Source organism: Bos mutus, chromosome 19 (genome assembly GCF_027580195.1).
Source record: "Bos mutus isolate GX-2022 chromosome 19, NWIPB_WYAK_1.1, whole genome shotgun sequence".
Lineage (NCBI taxonomy): Eukaryota > Metazoa > Chordata > Mammalia > Artiodactyla > Bovidae > Bos > Bos mutus.
This window is the reverse complement of record NC_091635.1, coordinates 32,873,070-32,895,836: the sequence shown is the minus strand read 5'-3', so window position 1 is coordinate 32,895,836 and position 22,767 is coordinate 32,873,070. Positions and strand designations below refer to the sequence as shown.

General features: G+C 37.6%; 1 protein-coding gene across 1 annotated transcript in view; it reads right to left on the bottom strand.

Moving 5' to 3' along the window:
* Positions 1-11,251: 11,251 nt before the first annotated feature.
* The window catches only part of EFCAB13 (EF-hand calcium binding domain 13), a 119,690-nt gene continuing 108,174 nt past the window's right edge, over positions 11,252-22,767 (bottom strand). Inside the window, exons 18-19 of the mRNA XM_070357331.1 lie at positions 18,766-18,888; positions 11,252-11,448 (exon numbers count right to left, since the gene is read on the bottom strand). Of these exons, the coding sequence (XP_070213432.1) occupies positions 11,252-11,448; positions 18,766-18,888 (320 nt within the window). The remainder of the gene's footprint in view (positions 11,449-18,765; positions 18,889-22,767) is intronic.

Here is a 22,767-nt window from a genome sequence, read left to right as displayed (position 1 = left end):
TGGCTCCTTCTATCACAAGTGTATACTCTCCTCAGCAATGGCAACCCTCTCCCTAGAGCAGAACTGCACCAGAGTCAGAGGGGCCAGAGAAGGTGCTCAGCATGGGCCAGGGTTTGCACTGGAGTGGTCACAGGAAACTAGCCAGAGTCCCAGGCAGTTTCAATCTGCTTCCTTTGCCTTGTTCGAGGAATAAGCAAACATGTGTATGCTTTTCACAAGCAGGGTCTAAGTTTCTTACAGCCCTTCACCACTTTGCCAACAAAGGTCCATATAGTCAAAGTTATGGTTTTTCCAGTAGTCATGTATGGATGTGAGAACTGCACCATAAGGAAGGCTGAACGCCGAAGAATGATACTTTCACAATAGTGGTGCTGGAGAAGACTCTTCAGAGTCGCTTGGACTGCAAGGAGATCAAACCAGTGAATCTTAAAGGAAATCAACCCTGAATATTCATTGGAAGGACTGATGCTGAAACTCCAATACCTTGGCCACCTGTTGCGAAGAGCTGATTCATTGAAAAAGACCTTCATGCTGGGAAAGCCTGAGGGCAAGACAAGAAAGGCGCGGCAGAAGATGAGATGGTTAGACAGCATCACTGACTCAATGGACATGAGTTTGAGCAAACTCTGGGAGATAGTGAAGGACAGGGAAGCCTGGCACGCTGCAGTTTATAGGGTCACAAAGAGTCAGAAATGATTTAGCAACTGAACAACAAACAGCCTGTTAGTCACGCTGGTTTTCAAACCAGCTGAGGGGACTCATCTTCCTAATGTCAGATCACAGGGCTGGGGTGCCCAATATGTGGTTTGAAATGCTCACTCCACAGCAAGTATCTCTGAGCCTTTATAATCCCTTTCCGCCGCGTGTCCCTTGCTAGGGGCACAGGTCCTGACCTGATCACTTCATTTCCCTTCCTACCCAACTTCATGGGGATCTTTCTACAGTCTCGGTTGTATAAGAGTCTTGCTGCCAGTCTCCAGTTTCCTTTAAGTGAGATTTACTCCCTATGCAGATGTATTTTTGATATGTTTGTGGGAGATGAGCTCAGCATCCTCCTACTCCACCATCTTGATCTCCTCTGGATCTTTATATATTTTTTAATGTATTATCTGTTGAACATGTTACCTAACCAAAAAACTAATTAACTAAAGAATTTTTAAGGTCACATATTTTTGGCATCCTTGTTAGAAGGCATACTATTTGCTTCAATTATAAGCTTATAAGTAATGTTAAAAGTTAAACTAGTGAACATTTGAACTTCATCTGAACTCCTAAAATACTAAATGTATACCACTCATTTAATTTTGTAGTGTGTTACTTATGATTTTATGTAAGTGGCTCATCACTTTTCAACAATTATGGTAAGTATTATCTATGTCTGAAATGTGTATAAAACTCCCTAATTATTCTCACCCTTAAAATCTTGAAAACGCTTACTGCTCTTCAATGCTAATAGGGCAGACTTCAGGGAAACATGCCCCTTTTCTGTAAAGACAAAAACAGTACAAAGATAAATTGATCAATTCAAGAAACATAAAGGACTTTCACAATGAGTTACACTGGTTACCTTAAAGTAGCTTATGAGTTTCTACCTCTGTAAACTTTTGTCCAAAACTGTATCCATTCTGTCCTTAACCAGATCTCATTCATGTCAAAACCAGATCATAAGTCCTTTTCAAGAAAGCCTTCCCTTGAGCCTATATTGCCCTCCAGCTACAGCTCCTTTCTTTCCTTTCCTTGACAACCTAATTCCTGAAAAGAAATGTTTTTATTCATATTTTATCATATCCTCATTCACACCTCAAACTGCTGCTATCTGGCTTTCTCTTCTCCTGAAACTGCTTTTACCAAGTTCACCAGTTGATTATTTACTGCCAAAGTGATGAACACATTTAATTCTTTTGTTTCATATAACACTTTCCTCCTTGAACTTTTTTTCTCTTTGTTTTGTGGTTACAGCTTTCTCGTGGGCTCCCTCCTACTATTCTGCTTACTTCTTCTTAATGTCCTTTATAAACCACTCTTTCTTCACTATTACTTAAATGTTAGCATGTCCCAGTCCTCTATCCTTGGTTCTCTTTTTATTATACTCTATAAACTTTTTCTGAATTTAACTACAAGCAACATGTTGATGACTCTCAAACTTCTATTTCTAGCCTAGATTATCTACTGCATATCTTCAATTCTATGTCCACGAGCATCTCAGACACAATTTTATCTTCATTTTTGTACTAAAACCTGATCTTCGTCCTACATTCCCTATCTTATTAGAAAGTATCATCATGAAATAAGTCTCCCAAGCCAGAAATCTGTTATTCATCCTAACTCCTCTCTTTCTGTCTTCCGTAACTTAAACAACAATGATATTTTGCCTCCTAGGTATCATATTTGTTCCCTTCTTTCCATCCCTTGAGCCAATGCCTTAGTTCAACACTCATGATTTCTAACCAGGATAACTATGAGTTTTAAAATATCTCCCTACTTTCAAACTTACTCTCCTTTAGTCCTTTTTTAATTCCTTTTTTTTGAGATATAATTGACATACAGCACTATATAAGTTTAAGATGTACAGCATAATGGTTTGATTTGCATATATTGTGAAATGATTACCATAAGTTTAGTGAACATCCATCATCTCATATAGATACAAAATTAAAGAAAAAATGTTTTTCCTTGTGATGAGGAATCTTAGGATTTACTGTCTTAACAACTTTCATATATAACACACAGCAGTGTTAATTGTATCTATCATGCTGTACATTACATCCTTAGTACTTACTTGTCTTATAACCAGAAGTTTGTACCTTTTGACCACTTTCATCCAATTCCCCCTCCCCCAAACCCCCTCTGGTAAACACAAATCTGATCTCTTTTTCTATAAATTTGTGGGGTTTTAGATGTATAACTGACATACAACACTGTGTTAGTTCCTACAACATGATACCTACAACATGATTCAGTATTTCTTTACATTACAAAATGGTCACCATGGTAAGTATGGCTATCATCCATCATCATACAAAGATATTACATTATTACTGTTTCACCTCTTAATCTTCCTCACCTGTTTCTCTCATCCCCCTACTCCATTCCCCTTTGGCAACTATCTGTTTACCCTCTGTATCTGTGACTCTGTTTAGGTTTTGTTACATTTGTTCCTTTGTTTTATTAGATTTTGCATATAAAATAAATCATACGGTATTTGTCCTCCTCTGACTTATTTCACTTAGTATAACACCGTCTTGGTCCATCTGTGTTGTCACAATCTTTAGTCCTTTCTCAACACCACTATCAAAATGTGTGTTACAAAGTGCAAAATTAATCATGTCAGTTTTCAATGCTGAATTTTCAATGACTCCCTTGTGGCTCAGCTGGTAAAAAATCCAACTGCAATGTGGGACACCTGGGTTCAATCCCTGGGTTGGGAAGATCCCCTGGAGAAGGAAAAGGCTATCCATCCAGTATTCTGGCCTGGGTAATTCCACGGACTGTACAGTCCATGGGGTTGCAAAGACTCGGACACGACTGAGCAACTTTCACTAGAGCCTTCAGGGTAAAGTTCTAACTCTTCTGCTCAGAAAAAAAACAAAAGTAAAACCCTTCTTTATCTGCTCTTGACCTTACTCCCAACAACTATGCACCACCAAGTCAATGGTCAAACTTTGATTTCATGATTTCAACAAGAACTGTAAAGTTCGTTGAAAAACAGACATACACACATGTGTGCCTTGGATCTGATGCATATATCTCTGAAGCAAGAGATCTAGAATGAAATCAAAGAATCTGGGTTTAACAAATTTCCTAAGTAATACTGATATAAATCAGTCAAAGATCCACTGCTGTAAGTTCTACTGGGCTTCTTAGAGTTCCTTTGATTTCTCAGCATTTCCTTCTAACTCCTTCCAGTCCCCTTCCCTGAACTCCCAGTTCTTGACTACTTCCTACTCATGTTTAAAAACTCAACTCCAATGTCATCTCCTCTGGGAAGAATTTTCTGACTACCCTATTGCGTGTGTACATATTGTGTGTGCTTTCCATAAGACTCAGTCAATGTTTACCTATATGGTATTTAACTGGTACAGTATCATAGTATTCAATTGGTGTTCTCGTTGTCATCTCAATATACTGTAAGCTTTTTTAATCTTTATGTATAGTATCCAGCAAGCAATAGGTGCTCAATAAACTTTCAATGAATAAATGAAATAGCTTTCCTCTGAACTCACACAACACAGTACCACCTGTATGAGAAAAATTCAGTCTTTCTTTACATGTTTCTCCTTTACTTTCACACTACCACCACACTCACAATACTTTTAACACCAGTCTGATGACAGAAGAGTTCCCATACCAAGCAATTCTGTACAACACCAGCTGGAAGGCCTATAATTTAACTCAATTCTGACACTATCTACCAGAAATAACATCCCATAGGTTAAGAGTTCAGTCCCACGAGACACCCCACCCCCACTTCAGATGCCAATTGTAAGTGGGAGGACTTCAGGCTACCCACAACTTCTATCCAACTTGGCTATAAACTGGGTGTTCTTATGACCTCCTCCCACTTGGGCTCAGTTATTTGCTAAAGCACTTCACAAAACTCAGGGCAACAGTTAGCTCTGTGTGCCAGTTTATTAAAAGATATGATAAAGTATACAGATGAACAGCCAGATGAAGAGATATATGAGGTGATATCTGGGAGGATCTCAAGTAAGCCTTCCTCAAAAAAGCATAATCAATTATATACTCAGTTTCCAGTCCCTCTTCCATCTTGGGAGCAGGAGTGGGATGGACTGAAAATTCTAAGCTTCTAATCTTGGCTTGGTCTTTAGGTTAACCAGCCCCCATTCAGCCCACACCCAGGAGCCCCACCAGAGCTGCCTCATTAGAACAAAAGATGCTCCTAGTGCTCTTATCACTTAGGAATTTATAAGAGTTTTAGGAGCTCTGTGCCAGAAATGAGGGCAGAGATTAAATTTATATTTCTTATTATAAATCACAATATCACATCAATTTCCCTGGCAATTATTCAAATTCTGCCACATTAACATTATACATTCACTGAACTTTTATATTCTGTATTGTAATATACTCTTTTGTTATTTATATCTTGCCTTACTAGCTAGACCAAAAGATTCCTAAATATAAATATTTTATATTTGTTTGATTACATATTACATGACACCTTACATATAATAGGCACTCAAGATCAAGTCTGCCACACTTAGTCATTCAGGACACGCACTGTATAATGCCAAGGAATCCTGTTTACACAGATGACAATGTGCCCCAGAAGCTGTGCCATGCATTAGCCCCAGTCATACTGACTGATGAAGCAAGTCAAAAACTCATTGAATAATGTAAAAAAGAAAATATTTTTAGAAATTGATTTTAAGTTAATTTAAAAACATAAAAATTTTCAAAAATTGAAAATTATATATAATTTTCTCTGAAAGCTCTTAGGATTCACATCAATCAACCTTATGCCATAAATATCTCATGCAGAGGGGGTAAAGTCCTCTTCTAATATTTTCCTGGCCAAAAGCAGTTTCACATCAGCACAACCTTCTCAATTACTTTACCTTTCCTGATTTCTATAGTGCTGTAGGTACTAAAATCACACAAACAAATAAATATACCCTGATGGAGTCAACACAGAATATTTGATGGGGCTATATAGGCTTTAAAAAACCTTACTAATTTTATTCAAAGACTTTTTTATCAAGATAAATTCATGACCTCAGTAGAGTTGCTGTGTTAGACTGTTTTTTTTTTTTTAATTATATCACTTTATCCAGAAAACCAACTTATACTTGTTATATATACCATCAACGTCAAGGGTTTTCTCTAACATCTGATGTTCTTCAGGCTTTACAGAAACACTGAGTTCATCTAAAGCATCTTTTAAGTCCTTAGCTTGAATTCTGTTCCAGTTCATTGAGCTGACAGTATGGAGCGCAGTGTGTATATCTGAAAGCAAATGGGGATTCTGTAAGTCACTTAATATCCTTTGGAAACTTCTGAACAATAATGTACCTAAAATTCTAGACTATTGTCCAAACATGTATCTCAATTAACTTTATCTCTGTGATTCTAAAATTAATAAGACAAAAACAATCTTTTGTTTCAAGAATTTCCCTGAGAAACCAGTTATTTTTGATTCAATACAAAAAAAGTTGACTGAGTTTTTCTTATTTAGCTGAATAAAATAAACAATTTTTAAAAATCTAAATATAGCCATTATTGCATCTTGTAAGGAAATGTTCAATTTTTTTTTTTTTTTTTTTTTTTTGGTCAGTGAGAGAGATTTCAGAGCTTATCTCTAAGAAACTATTCAAATTTCAGAATATAAAGCTATTATTCCTGAATTTTCTTCTATTTAAAAATATTTCCTGCCTTTTTTTTGCTTAGTCCTCATAACTTTTACTCTTTTAAAAGTACTCCAAAACTGTGAGAGTACTGTTTTTAGAAATATATTTTGCCTAAAAGCAGAAATGGCCTTTACTTTTTAACCTAAAAGATATCTATATACAAGGGTCAAATGCCACAAATGTAGATGAAATACAGACTGAAAAGTTTCAAGATTATAGGAAATAGATAAAAGGGTTTTTCTCTGAGGAAAATAAAAATGCTAGAGGTTCTTTCAAGCTGAAGCACTCTGCATTCCTCTGCTGCTAAGTCACTTCAGTCATGTCTGACTCTGTGCGACCCCATAGACGGCAGCCCACCAGGCACCCCCGTCCCTGGGATTCTCCAAGCAAGAACACTGGAGTGGCTTGCCACTGCCTTCTCCAAGGCATGAAAGTGAAAGTGAAGTCGCCCAGTCGTGTCCGACTCTTAGCGACCCCATGGACTGCAGCCTACCAGGCTCCTCCATCCATGGGATTTTCCAGGCAGGAGTACTGGAGTGGGGTGCCATTGCCTTCTCTGGGTCTTAGCTAAACCTCTAGGAGTTTTCTCCTCTAAACAGGATCCTCAGGATTAGACCCATGTCCCTAACTGCTTTATCACCAAGTTATACAAATCATCATACACTCAAAGTCACTATTTGGACCAGAATCCCTAGTTTCCTAAGAGACTATAGAAAAAAATTTTTCAAGGAGGCAAAATACAAATACATAAAAAAGTTACAGGATTAATTTATTAGATAAGAAAAATTTCCAACAAATCGTAATTCATGAGCTCCTTAATTTCTCCAATAAATTCCAGTAGGCTTTTTTGTAGAAATTTACAAACTGGTTCTAAAATTCATATGGTGATATGAAAAGACCTACAGTTGCCAAAACAACTTTTGAAAAGTTGGAGAACTGATACAACCTAATGGAGTTCAATGTTTATTAGAAAGTTATAGTAATTAGGCAATGTTGTTATTAGTGTAAAGATAGAAAAAAGACCAATAAAACAGAACAGAGAATCTGGGAATATATATATATGTGTGTATGAAATTAAAAGACGCTTACTCCTTGGAAGGAAAGTTATGACCAACCTAGATAGCATATTCAAAAGCAGAGACATTACTTTGCCAACAAAGGTTCGTCTAGTCAAGGCTATGGTTTTTCCTGTGGTCATGTATGGATGTGAGAGTTGGACTGTGAAGAAGGCTGAGAGCCAAAGAATTGAAGCTTTTGAACTGTGGTGTTGGAGAAGACTCTTGAGAGTCCCTTGGAGTGCAAGGAGATCCAACCAGTCCATTCTGAAGGAAATCAGCCCTGGGATTTCTTTGGAAGGAATGATGCTAAAGCTGAAACTCCAGTACTTTGGCCACCTCATGCGAAGAGTTGACTCATTGGAAAAGACTCTGATGCTGGGAGGGATTGGGCAGGAGGAGAAGGGAACGACAGAGGATGAGATGGCTGGATGGCATCACTGACTTGATGGACGTGAGTCTGAGTGAACTCCGGGAGTTGGTGATGGACAGGGAGGCCTGGCATGCTGCGATTCATGGGGTTGAAAAGAGTCGGACATGACTGAGCGACTGATCTGATCTGATATATATATACACATATATATACACACACACATGTTTATATGTGTGGTGTGTGTGTGCGTGTTAGTTGCTCAGTTATATCTGATTCTTTGCAACCCCATGGACTGTAACCGCCAGGCTCCTCTGTCCATGGAATTCTCCAGGCAATAATACTGGAGTGGGTAAAGCATTCCCTTCTCCAGGGGATCTTCCCGACCTAGGGATCAAACTCAGACCTCCTGCATTGCAGGCAGATCCTTTGCCATCTGAGCCACCAGGGAAGCCATATATATATATATATATATATATATATATATATATATATATATATATATATATACATATACATATACACACACACATTTATATACAGTTGACTTTTGAACAATGTGAGGTTTGAGGCACTGACCTCTGTACAGTCAAAAATCCACATATAACTTTATGGTTGGTCTCCCATATTCATAGTTCTACGTCCGCAAATTCAATCAACTTTGGATTGTATACTACTATAGTACACATTTATTCAAAATAATCCACATATAAGTGGACCCAACCCATTCAAATCTGTGTTGCTTGATGGTCAACTGTGTGTGTGTATATATATATGTGTGTGTGTGTGTATGTGTGTGTGTGTGATTTTCTATAAAAGTACAAAGACAAATCAGTGGAAAAAGTATAGTCTTTTCAACAATGGTACTGGAACAAATGGATATCCATATTCAAAAAATAAAAGATCTTTGATTCAAACTTTACTTCATATACAAAATTTAACTAAAAATAGATCATATGCCAAATACGCAAAATGAAAATCCATAAAATTTTAGACTAAAACATACCAAAACGCCTTTTTAACCTCTAGTAAGGCAAAGATTTCATATATATAAAACCAAAAGCACAATGCATAAAAGAAAAAAACTTGGTTAGACTTCATCAAAATTAATGCTCTTCTAAAGACACTTAAGAAAATGAATATACAGAGATAGGCAAAAGACTCATTTGCTAGGTATACATTGTATACTTGACTTGTACCCAGAATATTCACAGACATTTTTTAAAAATCCAACTTAAAAAGTGGAGAAAAGCTCTGAACAGATACTTTACCAAAGAAGACACACAGCTAAAAAGTAAGCACAAGAGAAGACGCTCACCAGCATTAGTCATTAAGGAAATTCAAACTAAAACCACAATGGATACAGCTATACACTTATTAGAATGATTAAAATTTAAAAGACAGACTATATTCAGAATTGGCAAAAATCTGGAAGAAGTGGAAGTCCCTTACATTGCTGGTGGGAATGTAAAATGGTGTAAACACTTTTGAAATTGGCAGTTTCTTAAAAAGTTAAATACATACCTAGTATCCAATCAATAACTGGCAATTACCCAAGAGAATTAAAGCATATGTCTATGCTTTATACAAATAGAAACTTTATTTGTAACAGGCAAAAATTGGAAACAACCTAATGTGTTTCAGTAGGTAAGTAAATAAATCATGGTATATCTATAAAATGGAGTACAATTCAGTCATAAACAAGAACTATTGATACATGGTACAACATGAATTAATCTCAAAATAATTATTCTTAGTGGAAGAATCCAGAAAAAAAAAAAAAAGAGTACAACCACTGGTCTTCCCTGATAGCTAAGTGGTAAAGAATATGCCTGCCAACACAGGAGACACTCTGGCCCAGAAAGATCCTACATGCTATGGAACAAGTAAGCCCATGAACCACAACTACTGAACCTGTGCTCTGGAGCCCAGGAACTGCAATTACTGAGCCACACGCTGCAACTACTGAAGTCCGTGTGCCCCAGAGCTCATACTCAGCAACAAGAGAAGCCACCACAATGAGAAGCCCTTGAAACACAGCAAAGAGTAGCCCCTACTTACGGCAACTAGAGAAGGGCTGCAAGCAGCAACAAAGACCCAGAGCAGCCAAAATAGATAAATAAATAATTTTTTTTTAAAAATGAGTACTCCATTTGTATAAAACTTTGGGTATGCTAACAAATCTCTACTGACAGAAAGTACATCAGTGCTTGCCTGGGGATGGGAAGAAGAAGGATCTGGAAAGGCAGGAGAGATTACAAAGTGACATGGGGAAATTTAGGGGTTAAATGTGCTCATTACTGATTGTGATGACAGTTTCATAAGCATATGTGTATGTCAAAACTTATCAAATTGTGCACTTTAATCATAAAAATATACAGTTCATTTGTATGCCATTTATAACCCACGACAGCACTTAAAAATAATAATAATGACAAAATACAATGCGAACTATGACACATATCTAAAAGGAAAGAGTTATTGACTCACCTTTAAATTCAGAAACTGGCTTACTTGTGTTAAAAGTTTCCAAAATTTGTTTGAGATTTACTTCACCAGTTTCTAAAAAGTAAAGTATAAGGGTTATGAAATGGCAAGTTGTAAATGCTAATAATTATTAAATAACCATAACAGAGAGGTGGGTGAGCAAATTTTATAATTTCTGAAAAGTAGTTGGATAAAAACCAATTAATTTAAAATAAGTCAGTTCAGTCGCTCAGTCGTGTCTGACTCTTTGCAACCCCATGAACCACAGCACGCCAGGCTTCCCTGTCCATCACCAACTCCCGGAGTCCACCCAAACCCATGTCCATCGAGTCGGTGATGCCATACAACCATCTCATCCTCTGTCGTCCCTTCTCCTCCAGCCCTCAGTCTTTCCCAGCATCAGGGTCTTTTCCAATGAGTCAGCTCTTTGCTTCCGGTGGCCAAAGTACTGGAGTTTCAGCTTCAACATCAGTCCTTCCAATGAACACCCAGGACTGATCTCCTTTAGGATGGACTGGTTGGATCTCCTTGCAGTCCAAGGGATTCTCAAGAGTTTCTCCAAAAACACAGTTCAAAAGCATCAATTCTTTGGTGCTCAGCTTTCTTTATAGTCCAACTCTCACATCCATACATGACTACTGGAAAAACCATAGCCTTGACTAGACGGACCTTTGTTGGCAAAGTAATGTCTCTGCTTTTTAATATGCTGTATACTTTTACCCATAATCTGTTCTCTCAAAGGAAGGGGAAAAATCTAATTATATTAACTTATTCAGCTTAAACAATTAAATATTGATATATACATTTTACAGATTTGATGCCAAATAAACAGATATATCTTTAAAATATTTCCAGAAAAAGTTAATTTTAATTAGTTTTCAATATGCCTATGTTCTCATTATATTTCTAAGAACTAGTTTGTTCTTAGAAATATACACATACACAACAGATATTCCATGTACGTGGTAAAACTAAGGTTTCATAAAGCTCAGAACAGTACAGACTGTTCTTTCAAAAAACTCACCATCAGTAGATGTTTCATTCAGAATCTCCTGGAATGCCTTGTTGCTTAATGGAACTCCAGCACTCAAGAGTTGGGAGCTCAGTTCCTTTATAGGCATCTTATCATTTCTGATCTTTTCAAGAGTTGTAATCTCTTTATATAAATCTGTAAACACATGAAGAACAGAGAACAGATAATGAAGTTTGCATAAAAAGTTAACATCCTAGCTTGCACATAGCTTAGGTGTATTACAGAAGGAATTCTGAGTTAAAAAGTTTTTAAAACATATCAATGGGCTTTGCTTTTAGAAGCCAATTAATCAATAAGCAAAATTTAACATCACTGTGCTGTGCTCAGTCACTCAGTTGTGTCCGACTCTATGACCCCATGGACTGTAGCCTGCCAGGCTCCTCTGTCCATGGGGATTCTCCAGGCAAGAATACTGGAGTGGGTTGCCATGCCCTCCTCCAGAGGATTATCCCAACCCAGGGACTGAAGCCAGGTCTCCCACATTGCAGGTGGATTCTTTACCATCTGAGCCACCAGGAAAGCCCAAGAATACTAGAGTGGGTAACCTATCCCTTCTCCAGGGGATCTTCTTGACCCAGGAATCAAAGTGGGGTCTCCTGCATTGCAGTAAGATTCTTTACCAGCTGGGCTAACAGGAAAGCCCAGCATCACTAGTTGGGCAAAAGTTTGGTTTCTGCAAAATTTTTGTAAAAACCCACTATTATTCAATATATATAAATACATTGCTTTTATACATTCTTTTCCCTTATAGGTTATTATAAGATATTGAGTTTAGTTCCCTATACTATACAGTAGATCCTTGTTGGTGATCTATTTTATATATAGCAGTGGGCGTATTTTAATCTAAAACTCCTAATTTATCGCCCACCTCCTCTTCAGTAACCATGCTTGTTTTCTATGTCTGTGAATGTATTCAACTTCTGTAAATAAGTTTATTTTGTATTATTTTTTAGCTTCCAAATATAAGTGATATCATGTGATATTAGTCTTTCTCTTTCTGACTGACTTCACTTAGTATGATAATCTCAAGGTCCACCCATGTTGCTGCAAAATGGCATTATTTTTTCTTTTTTATGGCTGAGTAGTATTCCTGTGTGTGTGTGTGTGTGTGTGTGTGTGTGTGTATCACACGTTCTTTATCCATTCATCCATTGATGTGCATTTGAGTTGTTTTCATATCTTGGCTAATTTAAATAATGTTGTGATGAACTTAGGGGGTGCATATACCTTTGTGAATTAGTTTTTATACACTTTGAATAAATACCCGTAAGTGGTACAGCTGAATCGTATAGTAGTTCCATTATTAATTTTTTTGAGGAATCTTCATACTTTTTTTCCACAGTGGCTGCACCACCAATATTTCACCACTTTCTCACCAACTCCTTTTATTTCTTGTCTTTTTTATAATGGGTATTCTAACAGGTGGGAGGTTTAGATTTACATTTTCCTAAAAATTAGTGATGCTGAACATTTTTTTCATGTGCCTCTTGGCTATTTGTCTGTCTTCTTTGGGAAAATGTCTATTCGACTTCTCTCCCATTTTTTAAATCAGTTTTTGTTATTGTTGTTGAGTTGTGTAAGTTACTTATGTATTTTGGATATTAACTCTTTATTACATGTAGCATGGGCAAATATCTACTCCCATTTGGTAGGTTGTCTTTTTGTTTTGTTGATGGTTTCCTTTGCTGTGAAGAATCTTTTTAGTCTGATGTTGTCCTATTAGTTCATTTTTGCTTTTGTTTTTCTTTCCTAGGAACAAATATCCAAAAAAATATTGCTAAGACATTTCAAAGAATGAACTGCCTATGTTTGTTTCTAGGAGTTTTTATAGCTTCAGTACTTAAAATCATGTTTGTCTGTTGTGTGAGATAGTTGTCTAGTTTTATTTGTATGTGTGTGGCTGTCCAGTTTTTCCAACAGCATTTATTGAAGAGGAAACTATCCATTCTCCAATGTATGTTCTTACTCCTTTGTTCTTCTCTGTTTGTGACCAATGTTACTAGATGTGTAGAGCTGGACTCCTGGGTTTGAAAATTTTAGACTTTTTTCATATTGGTTTTGTACCCTGCCAATGTGTTTATTATTTCTAATAGTTTTTTGGTAGAGTATTTAGGGTTTTCTACATATAAAATCATATCATCCTCAAATAGTGACTGTTTTACTTCTTTCTTTCCAATATGGATGCCTTTTATTTATTTCTTGCCTAATTGCTATAGCTTTCTTGAGTATGCAAAACCCTTTGACTGTGTGGGTCACAACAAACTGTGGAAAATTCTTAAAGAAATGGGAATACCAGACCACCTGACCTGCCTCCTGAGGAATCTGTATGCAGGTCAAGAAGCAACAGTTAGAAACGGACATGGAAAAACAGACTGGTTCCAAATAAAGAAAGGAGTATGTCAAGGCTGTATATTGTCATCCTGATTATTTAAATTATATGCAGAGTACATCATGAGAAGAGCTGGGCTGGATGAAGCACAAGCTGGAATCAACATTGCTGGGAAAAATATCAAAATGCAAATGATACCACTCTTATGGCAGAAAGCGAAGAACTAAAGAGCCTCTTGATGAAAGTGAAAAAGGAGAGTGAAAAAGTTGGCTTAAAACTCAACATTCAGAAAACTAAGATCATGGCATCTGGTCCCATCATTTCATGGCAAATAGATGGAGAAACTATCGAAACAGTGAGAGACTTTATTTTCTTGGGCTCCAAAATCACTGCAGATGGTGACTGCAGCCATGAAATTAAAAGACACTTGTTCCTTGTAAGAAAAGTTATGACCAACCTACACGGCATATTAAGAAGCAGAGAATCACTTTGCCAACAAAGATCCATCTGGTAAAAGCTATGGCTTTTCCAGTAGTCATGTATGGATGTAAGAGTTGGACTACAAAGAAAGCTGAGCTCCAAAGAATTGATGCTTTTGAACTGTGGTGTTGGAGAAGACTCTTGAGAGTCACTTGGACTGCAAGGAGATCCAACCAGTCCATCCTAAAGGAAATCAGTCCTGAATATTCATTGGAAGGACTGATGCTGAAGCTGAAAATCCAATACTTTGGCCACCTGATGTGAAGAACTGATTCATCTCAAAAGACCCTGATGCTGAGAAAGATTGAAGGTGGGAGGAGAAGGGGATGACAGAGGATGAGATGGTTGGATGGCATCACTGACTCAATGGACATGAGTTTGAGTAAACTCCCGGAGTTGGTGATGGACAGGCAAGCCTGGCATGCTACAGTCTATGGGGCCGCAAAGTGTCAGACATGACTGAGCAACTGAACTGAACTGAACTGAACTGAATTGCTGTAGCTAAGATTTCCAATACTGTGTTGAATAAGAGTGGCATCATTATCTTATTCCTGATTTTAAAGGAATAGTTTTTAGTTTTTCACCATTGAGTATGATAAAAGCTGTGGGTTTCTCATATATAGCCTTCATTATCAATGCAAAGAAATAGAGGAAAACAATAGAATGGGAAAGACTAGAGATCTCTTTAAGAAAATTAGAGCTACTAAGGGAACATTATGTTGAGGCATGTTCCTTCTATGCCCACTTTACTAAGAGTTATTATCATAAATCATCACTGACTTTACAAATGCTTTTTCTGTATCTATTGAGATACCCACATATTTTTTATCCTTCATTAAGGTAGTGTTATCAGGTTTTCCCAGGTGGTGCTAGCGGTAAAACAAAACAAAACAAAAAAAACAACCCTACCAATGCAGGAGACATGATATGCAGGTTTGATCCCTGGGCTGGGAACATCCCCTGGAGGAGAGCATGGCACCCACTCCAATATCTTTGCCTGGAGAATCCCATGGACAGAAGAGCCTGGCGGGCTACAGTCCATGGCATCACAGAGTCGGACATGACTGAAGTGACTTAGCACAGCACACAAGGCAGTGTATCATGTTGATTGACTTGCAGACATTTAACCATCCTTGAATCCCTGGAATAAATTTCACTTGGTCATGGTGAATGATCCTTTTAATATATTGTTGTATTCATTTTGCTAATATTGGGTTGAGGATTTTTGCATTTAAATTTCTCACAGATATTGGACTATAATTTTCTATTTTGTGGTATCTTTGTCTGTTTTTTTGCCTTTTCATACAGTTCATGGGGTTCTCAAGGCAAGAATACTGAAGTGGTTTGCCATTCCCTTCTTCAGTGCAAAAAGGGAAAATGGTTGTCTAAGGAGGCCTTACAAATAACTGAGAAAAGAAGAGATGCTAAAGGCAAAGGAGAAAAGGAAAGATATACCCATCTGAATGCAGAGTTCCAAAGAATAGCAAGGAGAGATAAGAAAGCCTTCCTCAGTGATCAATGCAAAGACATAGAGGAAAACAATAGAATGGGGAAGACTAGAGATCTCTTTAAGAAAATCAGAGATACCAAGGGAACATTTCATGCAAAGACAGGGACAAAAAAGGACAGAAATGGTATGAACCTAACAGAAGCAGAAGATATTAAGAAAAGGTGACAAGAATATATAGAAGAACAATACAAAAAAAGATCTTCACGACCCAGATAACCACGAAGATATGATCCCTCACCTAGACATAGTGCATAGTCAGGTGGGCCTTAGGAAGCATCACTAGGAACAAAGCTAGTGGAGGGGATGGAATTCCAGCTGAGCTATTTCACATCCTGAAAGATGAGGCTGTGGAAGTGCTGCACTCAATGTGTCAGCAAATTTGGAAAACTCAGTAGTGGCCACAGGACTGGAAAAGGTCAGTTTTCATTCCAATCCCAAAGAAAGGCAACATGAAAGAATGTTCGAAGTACTGCACAATTGTACTTATCTCACACACTAGACAAAGTAATGCTCAAAATTCTCCAAGCCAGGCTTCAGCAATATGTGAACCATGAACTTCCTGATGTTCAAGCTGGTTTTAGAAAAGGCAGAGGAACCAGAGATCAAATTGCCAACATCTGTTGGATGATAGGAAAAGCAAGAGAGTTCCAGAAAAACATCTACTTCTGCTTTACTGACTACACCAAAGCCTCTGTGTGGTGCACGACAAACTGTGGGAAATTGTTAAAGAGATGGGAATACCAGACCACCTGACCTGCCTCCTAAGAAATCTGTATGCAGGTCGAGAAGCAACAGTTAGAACCGAACAAGAAACAATGGACTGGTCCCAAATTGTGAAAGAAGTACATCAAGGCTGTATATTGTCACCCTGCTTATTTAACTTATATGCTAAGTACATTATGCGAAATGCTGGGCTGGATGAATCACAAGCTGGAAGCAAGTTGCCAGGAGAAATATCAATAACCTCAGATATGCAGATGACACCACCCTTACGGCAGAAAGTGACGAGGAACTGAAGAGCTCTTGATGAAACTGAAAGAGGAGAGTGAAAAAGCTGGCTTAAAATTCAACAGTCAAAAAACTAAGATCATGGCATCTGGTCTTATCACTTCATGGCAAATAGATGGGGAAACAATGGAAACAGTGACAGACTTTATTTTTGGGGCTGCAAAATAACTGCAGATGGTGACTTCTGCCATGAAATTAAAAGACGCTTGTTCCTTGGAAGAAAAGCTATGACAAACCTAGACAGCATATTAAAAAGCAAAGACATTACTGTGCTAACAATGGTCTGTCTAGTCAAAGCTACGGTTTTTCCAGTAGTCATGCATGGATACGAAAGTTGAACCATAAAGAAAGCTTGAGTGCCAAAGAATTGATGCTTTTGAACTGTAGTGTTGGAGAAGACTCTTGAGAGTCCCTTGGACTGCAAGAAGATCCAACCAGTCCATCCTAAAGGAAATCAGTCCTGAATATTCACTGGAAGGACTGATGCTGAAACTGAAGCTCCAATACTTTCATCTGCTGACGTGAAGGACTGACTTACTGGAAAAGACTCTGATGCTGGGAAAGACTGACGGCAAGAGGAGAAGGTGACAACAGAGGATGAGATTGTTGGATGGCATAACCAACTCAATGGATATCAGTTTGAGCAAGTTCTGGGAGTTAGTGATGGACAGGGATGCCTGGCGTGCTGCAGTCCATGGGGTCGCAAAGAGTCGGACACGACTGAGTGACTGAACTGAACTGATCTTATCTGGTTTGGGTATCAGGGTAATCTTGGCTCTGTGAAATGACTTAGGAAGTGGAACCGATGTCTTCTGCATTACAGGCAGATTCTTTACCATCTGTGTGTGCTGTAGTTCACAGGGTTGCAAAGAGTCCGATATGACTTCTCAACTGAGCAACAACTCCCTACAGAGATGCTTTACTGAACAAAAATGACAAAGAAGAGAAAAAATGTTTTTTTCAATTCTTTTGGGAAACCACTAGCATAAATGATTTTAAAAAGGAAAATATAAAAATAACCAAAATGAAGAATGAAATGGAAGTATTACTGTAGATGTTATAAATAACTACAAAAATACTAAGAATTTATTGTTAAAAACTTTATACCATTATAGCAATAAGTTTTTATATAAAAAGACAAACTCCTAGGTAAAAATTTACCAAAATTGACTTCAACAATAAAAGAAAAACTAATAATCATATAACATTAAAGATTAATTAGTAATCAAAAACCTACCCAAAAAGAACTATGGCTTCTTTTTTGTGAATACCACTAGACATGAAAGGAATATGCAATTCCAATGTTATATAAGCTATTTTAGGATTTAGAAAAAGAAAGAATACTTTCCAAATTACAAGGATAATTAAGACATTGAAGCCTGACAATGCCAGTACAAGAAAACAAAGCTATCATTAGTCTCACTCATAAATAGAGATTAATAAATTGTAAACAAAGTTTACAGAAATAAAATTTTCTATTTTTATTTTATTTGAAAAATTAAAAGAATAATATATCATGACCACGATGGGATTAATCCAAAAATCCAAGTTTCATTTAATATTATAAAATTCAACTCTTGTAACTCACCACACTAACAGACTAAAAGAGAAAACTCACATGACCTACCTTAAGAGATACATAAAAATTGTTTGGAAAATTCATGATAAACCAAGTAAACAAATATAAATTCAATCTTTTTAGCAAAAAAGGAATATAAGGCAATTTCCTTAGACTGGTAAATGGTATTTATGAAAAACCCACACCAAATTCACACTTGTTTGTGAAGCTCTTTCTATAAGAAATATCCTATCTCTGGAATTCAAGGTTGGGGAAGTAGAAAAGTAGGGCTCTACCTTATGTATTATTATGACCATTCACCCCAATAAATGAGCATCTGCTTTTAAAACATGGACAAGATCACTTGTTTCTGTTAGTCTTCTCCAAATACAGAAGAATATCCATACACTTTCCAAAAAAGTTCCAATTCACAGTGACCAATATATCAATATAGTTTCATAACAACCTCCCTAAACTTACAGTATTCTCATTCCTTTTTAAAAAATTTAGTCAGTGTGAACAGGTATACTCTAAAGAGGAAACCTGAGAGGTAACTGAGGTACTCACCATCTGTTGCAGAGTTTCTAAGTTGTTCTTTACTCAAAGGTTTCTCCAAGGTAGGTAAAAAGTCTTTAACTGCAACTTTCCCATCAGAGACACTATTAACAATGTTCCAAGGATCTTCTGTTCCTAGAGAGAAAGAAAAAGATGACAAAATGTGAAGATATTTAATTGGTTAGTCCATTCAAATAAGCACATAAACAACTTGATTTGGGTAAAACGTATTCACTTTCTAGAAATCCGTCTTGAGGTTTTTCTGTCTGCAATATCCTCCAAACCGAAAGCTCCACAAAATGTATAGGTCTAATTGTTTATATTAGAAAACAAGAAACACTGCACTACTTCACCTTTTTAGTTCAACCCATGAAGGTAAACAATAAAGCCAACAAAACAGCAAAGTGAACCCAAGGAAAGTAATGCTACAATTGGGGAGGGAACCCCTTTTTCTCCTTATCCGGTGTTTGGAAAGAATAACAGTGATCCTGGTAAGATGCTAATAAATTGATATTTTATTAAAGTATTATTCACTGTTTTGGTTATGTGAATAATCTGTGTATGAGTGTGTTCTATATTGCCAACTTATATTTTCAGTTTCATTAATGTCTGACTACTATAGTAGGGAGATGGTGATTGTTTTCCTGTTTTGTTTATGCTGCTGGTTAGCTGCATGGGTTGAACATTTAAGATAAATTAATTTTAATTTTCTTGTTCTTTATGAAAAGCAATTAATGCTATAAAATTTCCTGCAAGATTGTTTTTATCAGATTTTGTATTTTGATATATTTCGTTTTCACGGTCATTCATTTCTAAAATTTTTAAATTTCTACTTTAATTTATTTAGCCCAAAGCCACCTTTGAGCTTCCCAGGTGGCTCAATAGTAAAGAACCTACCTGCCAATGCAGGACATGGGTTTGAGCAGGAAGATCCTCTGGAGGAGAAAATGGCAGCCACTCCAGGTTCTCCCTGGGATAATCCCATGGACAGAGGAGTCTGGCAGTTTACGTCCATGGGGTTGCAAAGAGTTGGATGACTGAACACACGTGCATTTATTTTTTAACCAAAGAATTACTTACAACATCTGTTTTCAGACTTTAAAGCAAAAATTTTCCATATTCTTTCATAAATAATGCTTGTTACTACCTAATGGTAATAGACACAGTGCCTGATGAACTATGGATAGAGGTATGTGACATTGTACAGGAGACAGGAATCAAGACCATCCCCAAGAAAAAGAAATGCAAAAAAGCAAAATGGCTGTCTGAGGAGACCTTACAAATACCTGTGAAGAGAAGGGAAGTGAAAAGCAAAGGGGAAAAGGAAAGATATACCCATTTGAATGCAGAGTTCCAAAGAATAGCAAGGAGAGATAAGGAAGCCTTCCTCAGCTATCAATGCAAAGAAATAGAGGGAAACAACAGAATGGGAAAGACTAGAGATCTCTTCAAGAAAATTAGAGATACCAAGGGAACATTTCATGCAAAGATGGGCTAAATAAAGGACAGAGATGGTATGGATCTAACAGAAGCAGAAGATATTAAGAAGAGGTGGCGAGAATACACAGAAGAACCATACAAAAAAAGATCATCATGACCCAGATAATCATGATGGTGTGATCACTGACCTAGAGCCAGACATCCTGGAATGTGAAGTCAAGTGGGCCTTGGGAAGCATCACTACGAACAAAGCTAGTGGAGGTGATGGAATTCCAGTTGAGCTACTTCAAATCCTGGAAGATGATGCTGTGAAAGTGCTGCACTCAATATGCCAGCAAATTTGGAAAACTCAGCAGTGGCCACAGGACTGAAAAAGGTCAGTTTTCATTCCAATCCCAAAGAAGGGCAATGCCAAAGAATGATCAAACTACTGCACAATTGCACTCATCTCACACGCTAGTAAAGTAATGCTCAAAATTCTCCAAGCCAGGCTTCAGCAATACATGAACCGTGAGCTTCCAGATGTTCAAGCTGGTTTTAGAAAAGGCAGAGGAACCAGAGATCAAATTGTCAACATCTGCTGGATCATCAAATAAGCAAGACAGTTCCAGAAAAACATCTATTTCTGCTTTATTGACTATGCCAAAGCCTTTGACTGTGTGGATTACAATAAACTGTGGAAAATTCTGAAACAGATGGGAATACCAGACCACCTGATCTGCCTCTTGAGAAATCTATATGCAGGTCAGGAAGCAACAGTTAGAACTGGACATGGAACAACAGACTGGTTCCAAATAGGAAAAGGAGTACGTCAAGGCTGTATATTGTCACCCTGCTTATTTAACTTATGTGCAGAGTACATCATGAGAAACGCTGGGCTGGAGGAAGCACAAGCTGGAATCAACATTACCAGGAGAAATATCAATAACCTCAGATATGCAGATGACACCACCCGTATGGCAGAAAGTGAAGAAGAACTAAAGATCCTCTTGATGAAAGTGAAAGAGGAGAGTGAAAAAGTTGGCTTAAAGCTCAACATTCAGAAAACGAAGATCATGGCATCTGGTCCCATCACTTCATGGCAAATAGATGGGGAAACAGTGGAAACAATGGCTGACTTTATTTTTCTGACCTCCAAAATCACTGCTGATGGTGACTGCAGCCATGAAATTAAAGGACGCTTACTCCTTGGAAGGAAAGTTATGACCAACCTAGACAGCATATTAAAAAGCAGAGACATTACTTTGCCAACAAAGGTCCATCTAGTCAAGGCTATGGTTTTTCCTGTGGTCATGTATTGATGTGAGAGCTGGACTATAAAGAAAGCTGAGTGCTGAAGAATTGATGCTTTTGAACTGTGGTGTTGGAGAAGACTCTTGAGAGTCCCCTGGACTGCAAGGAGGTCCAACCTGTCCATCTAAAGGAGATCAGTCCTGGGTGTTCATTGGAAGGACTGATGCTGAAGCTGAAACTCCAATACTTTGGCCACCTGATGCAAAGAGCTGACTCATTTGAAAAGACCCTGATGCTGGGAAAGATTGATGGCAGAAGGAGAAGGGGACGACAGAGGATTAGATAGTTCGATGGCATCACCGACTCAATGGACATGGGTTTGGGTAGACTCCGGGAGTAGGATGGACAGGGAGGCCTGGCGTGCTGCGGTTCACGGGGTCACAAAGAGTCGGACATGACTGAGCGACTGAACTGAACTGAATGGTGAGTCTATGTGGTCTGAATGACTTCTGATATTTAGAATTCATCGAAATATTTCTTTGTGGCTTAAATATCATCTATTTTCATGAACATTCCATAGGCATTTGAAGAGTGTGTTTAGTATATAAAGTACTATGTCTGTTTCTCAAATAAAGTTTAATATTGTTACTTTAATCTCAATCTCTTTCAATCTATCTCTCATCTTTCACTGAAGATTTATGTGTTCAGCTGAAAGTGTATGTGTTTATATATATGGTGTTGTCCTACAGGGATTAGAATAAGTCTAACTTATATGAAGTATTTTATGCTACAAATTTATTGCATTTCTTCTATATTTTTATGATATGAATATAAATCTAATTTATTGTTTATGATTTGCTGTTTGTATAGGCTTACTCCCTGGAAGAAAAGTTATGACCAACCTAGATAGCATACTGAAAAGCAGAGACATTACTTTGCCAACAAACGTCTGTCTAGTCAAGGCTATGATTTTTCCAGTGGTCATGTATGGATGTGAGAGTTGGACTGTGAAGAAAGCTGAGTGCCGAAGAATTGATGCTTTTGAACTGTGGTGTTGGAGAAGACTCTTGAGAGTCCCTTGGACTGCAAGGAGATCCAACCAGTCCATTCTGAAGGAGATCAGCCCTGGGATTTCTTTGGAGGGAATGATGTTGAAGCTGAAACTCCAGTACTTTGGCCACCTCATGTGAAGAGTTGACTCAATGGAAAAGACTCTGATGCTGGGAGGGATTGAGGGCAGGAGGAGAAGGGGACGACAGAGGATGAGATGGCTGGATGGCATCACTGACTCGACGGACGTGAGTCTGAGTGAACTCCAGGAGTTGGTGATGGACAGGGAGG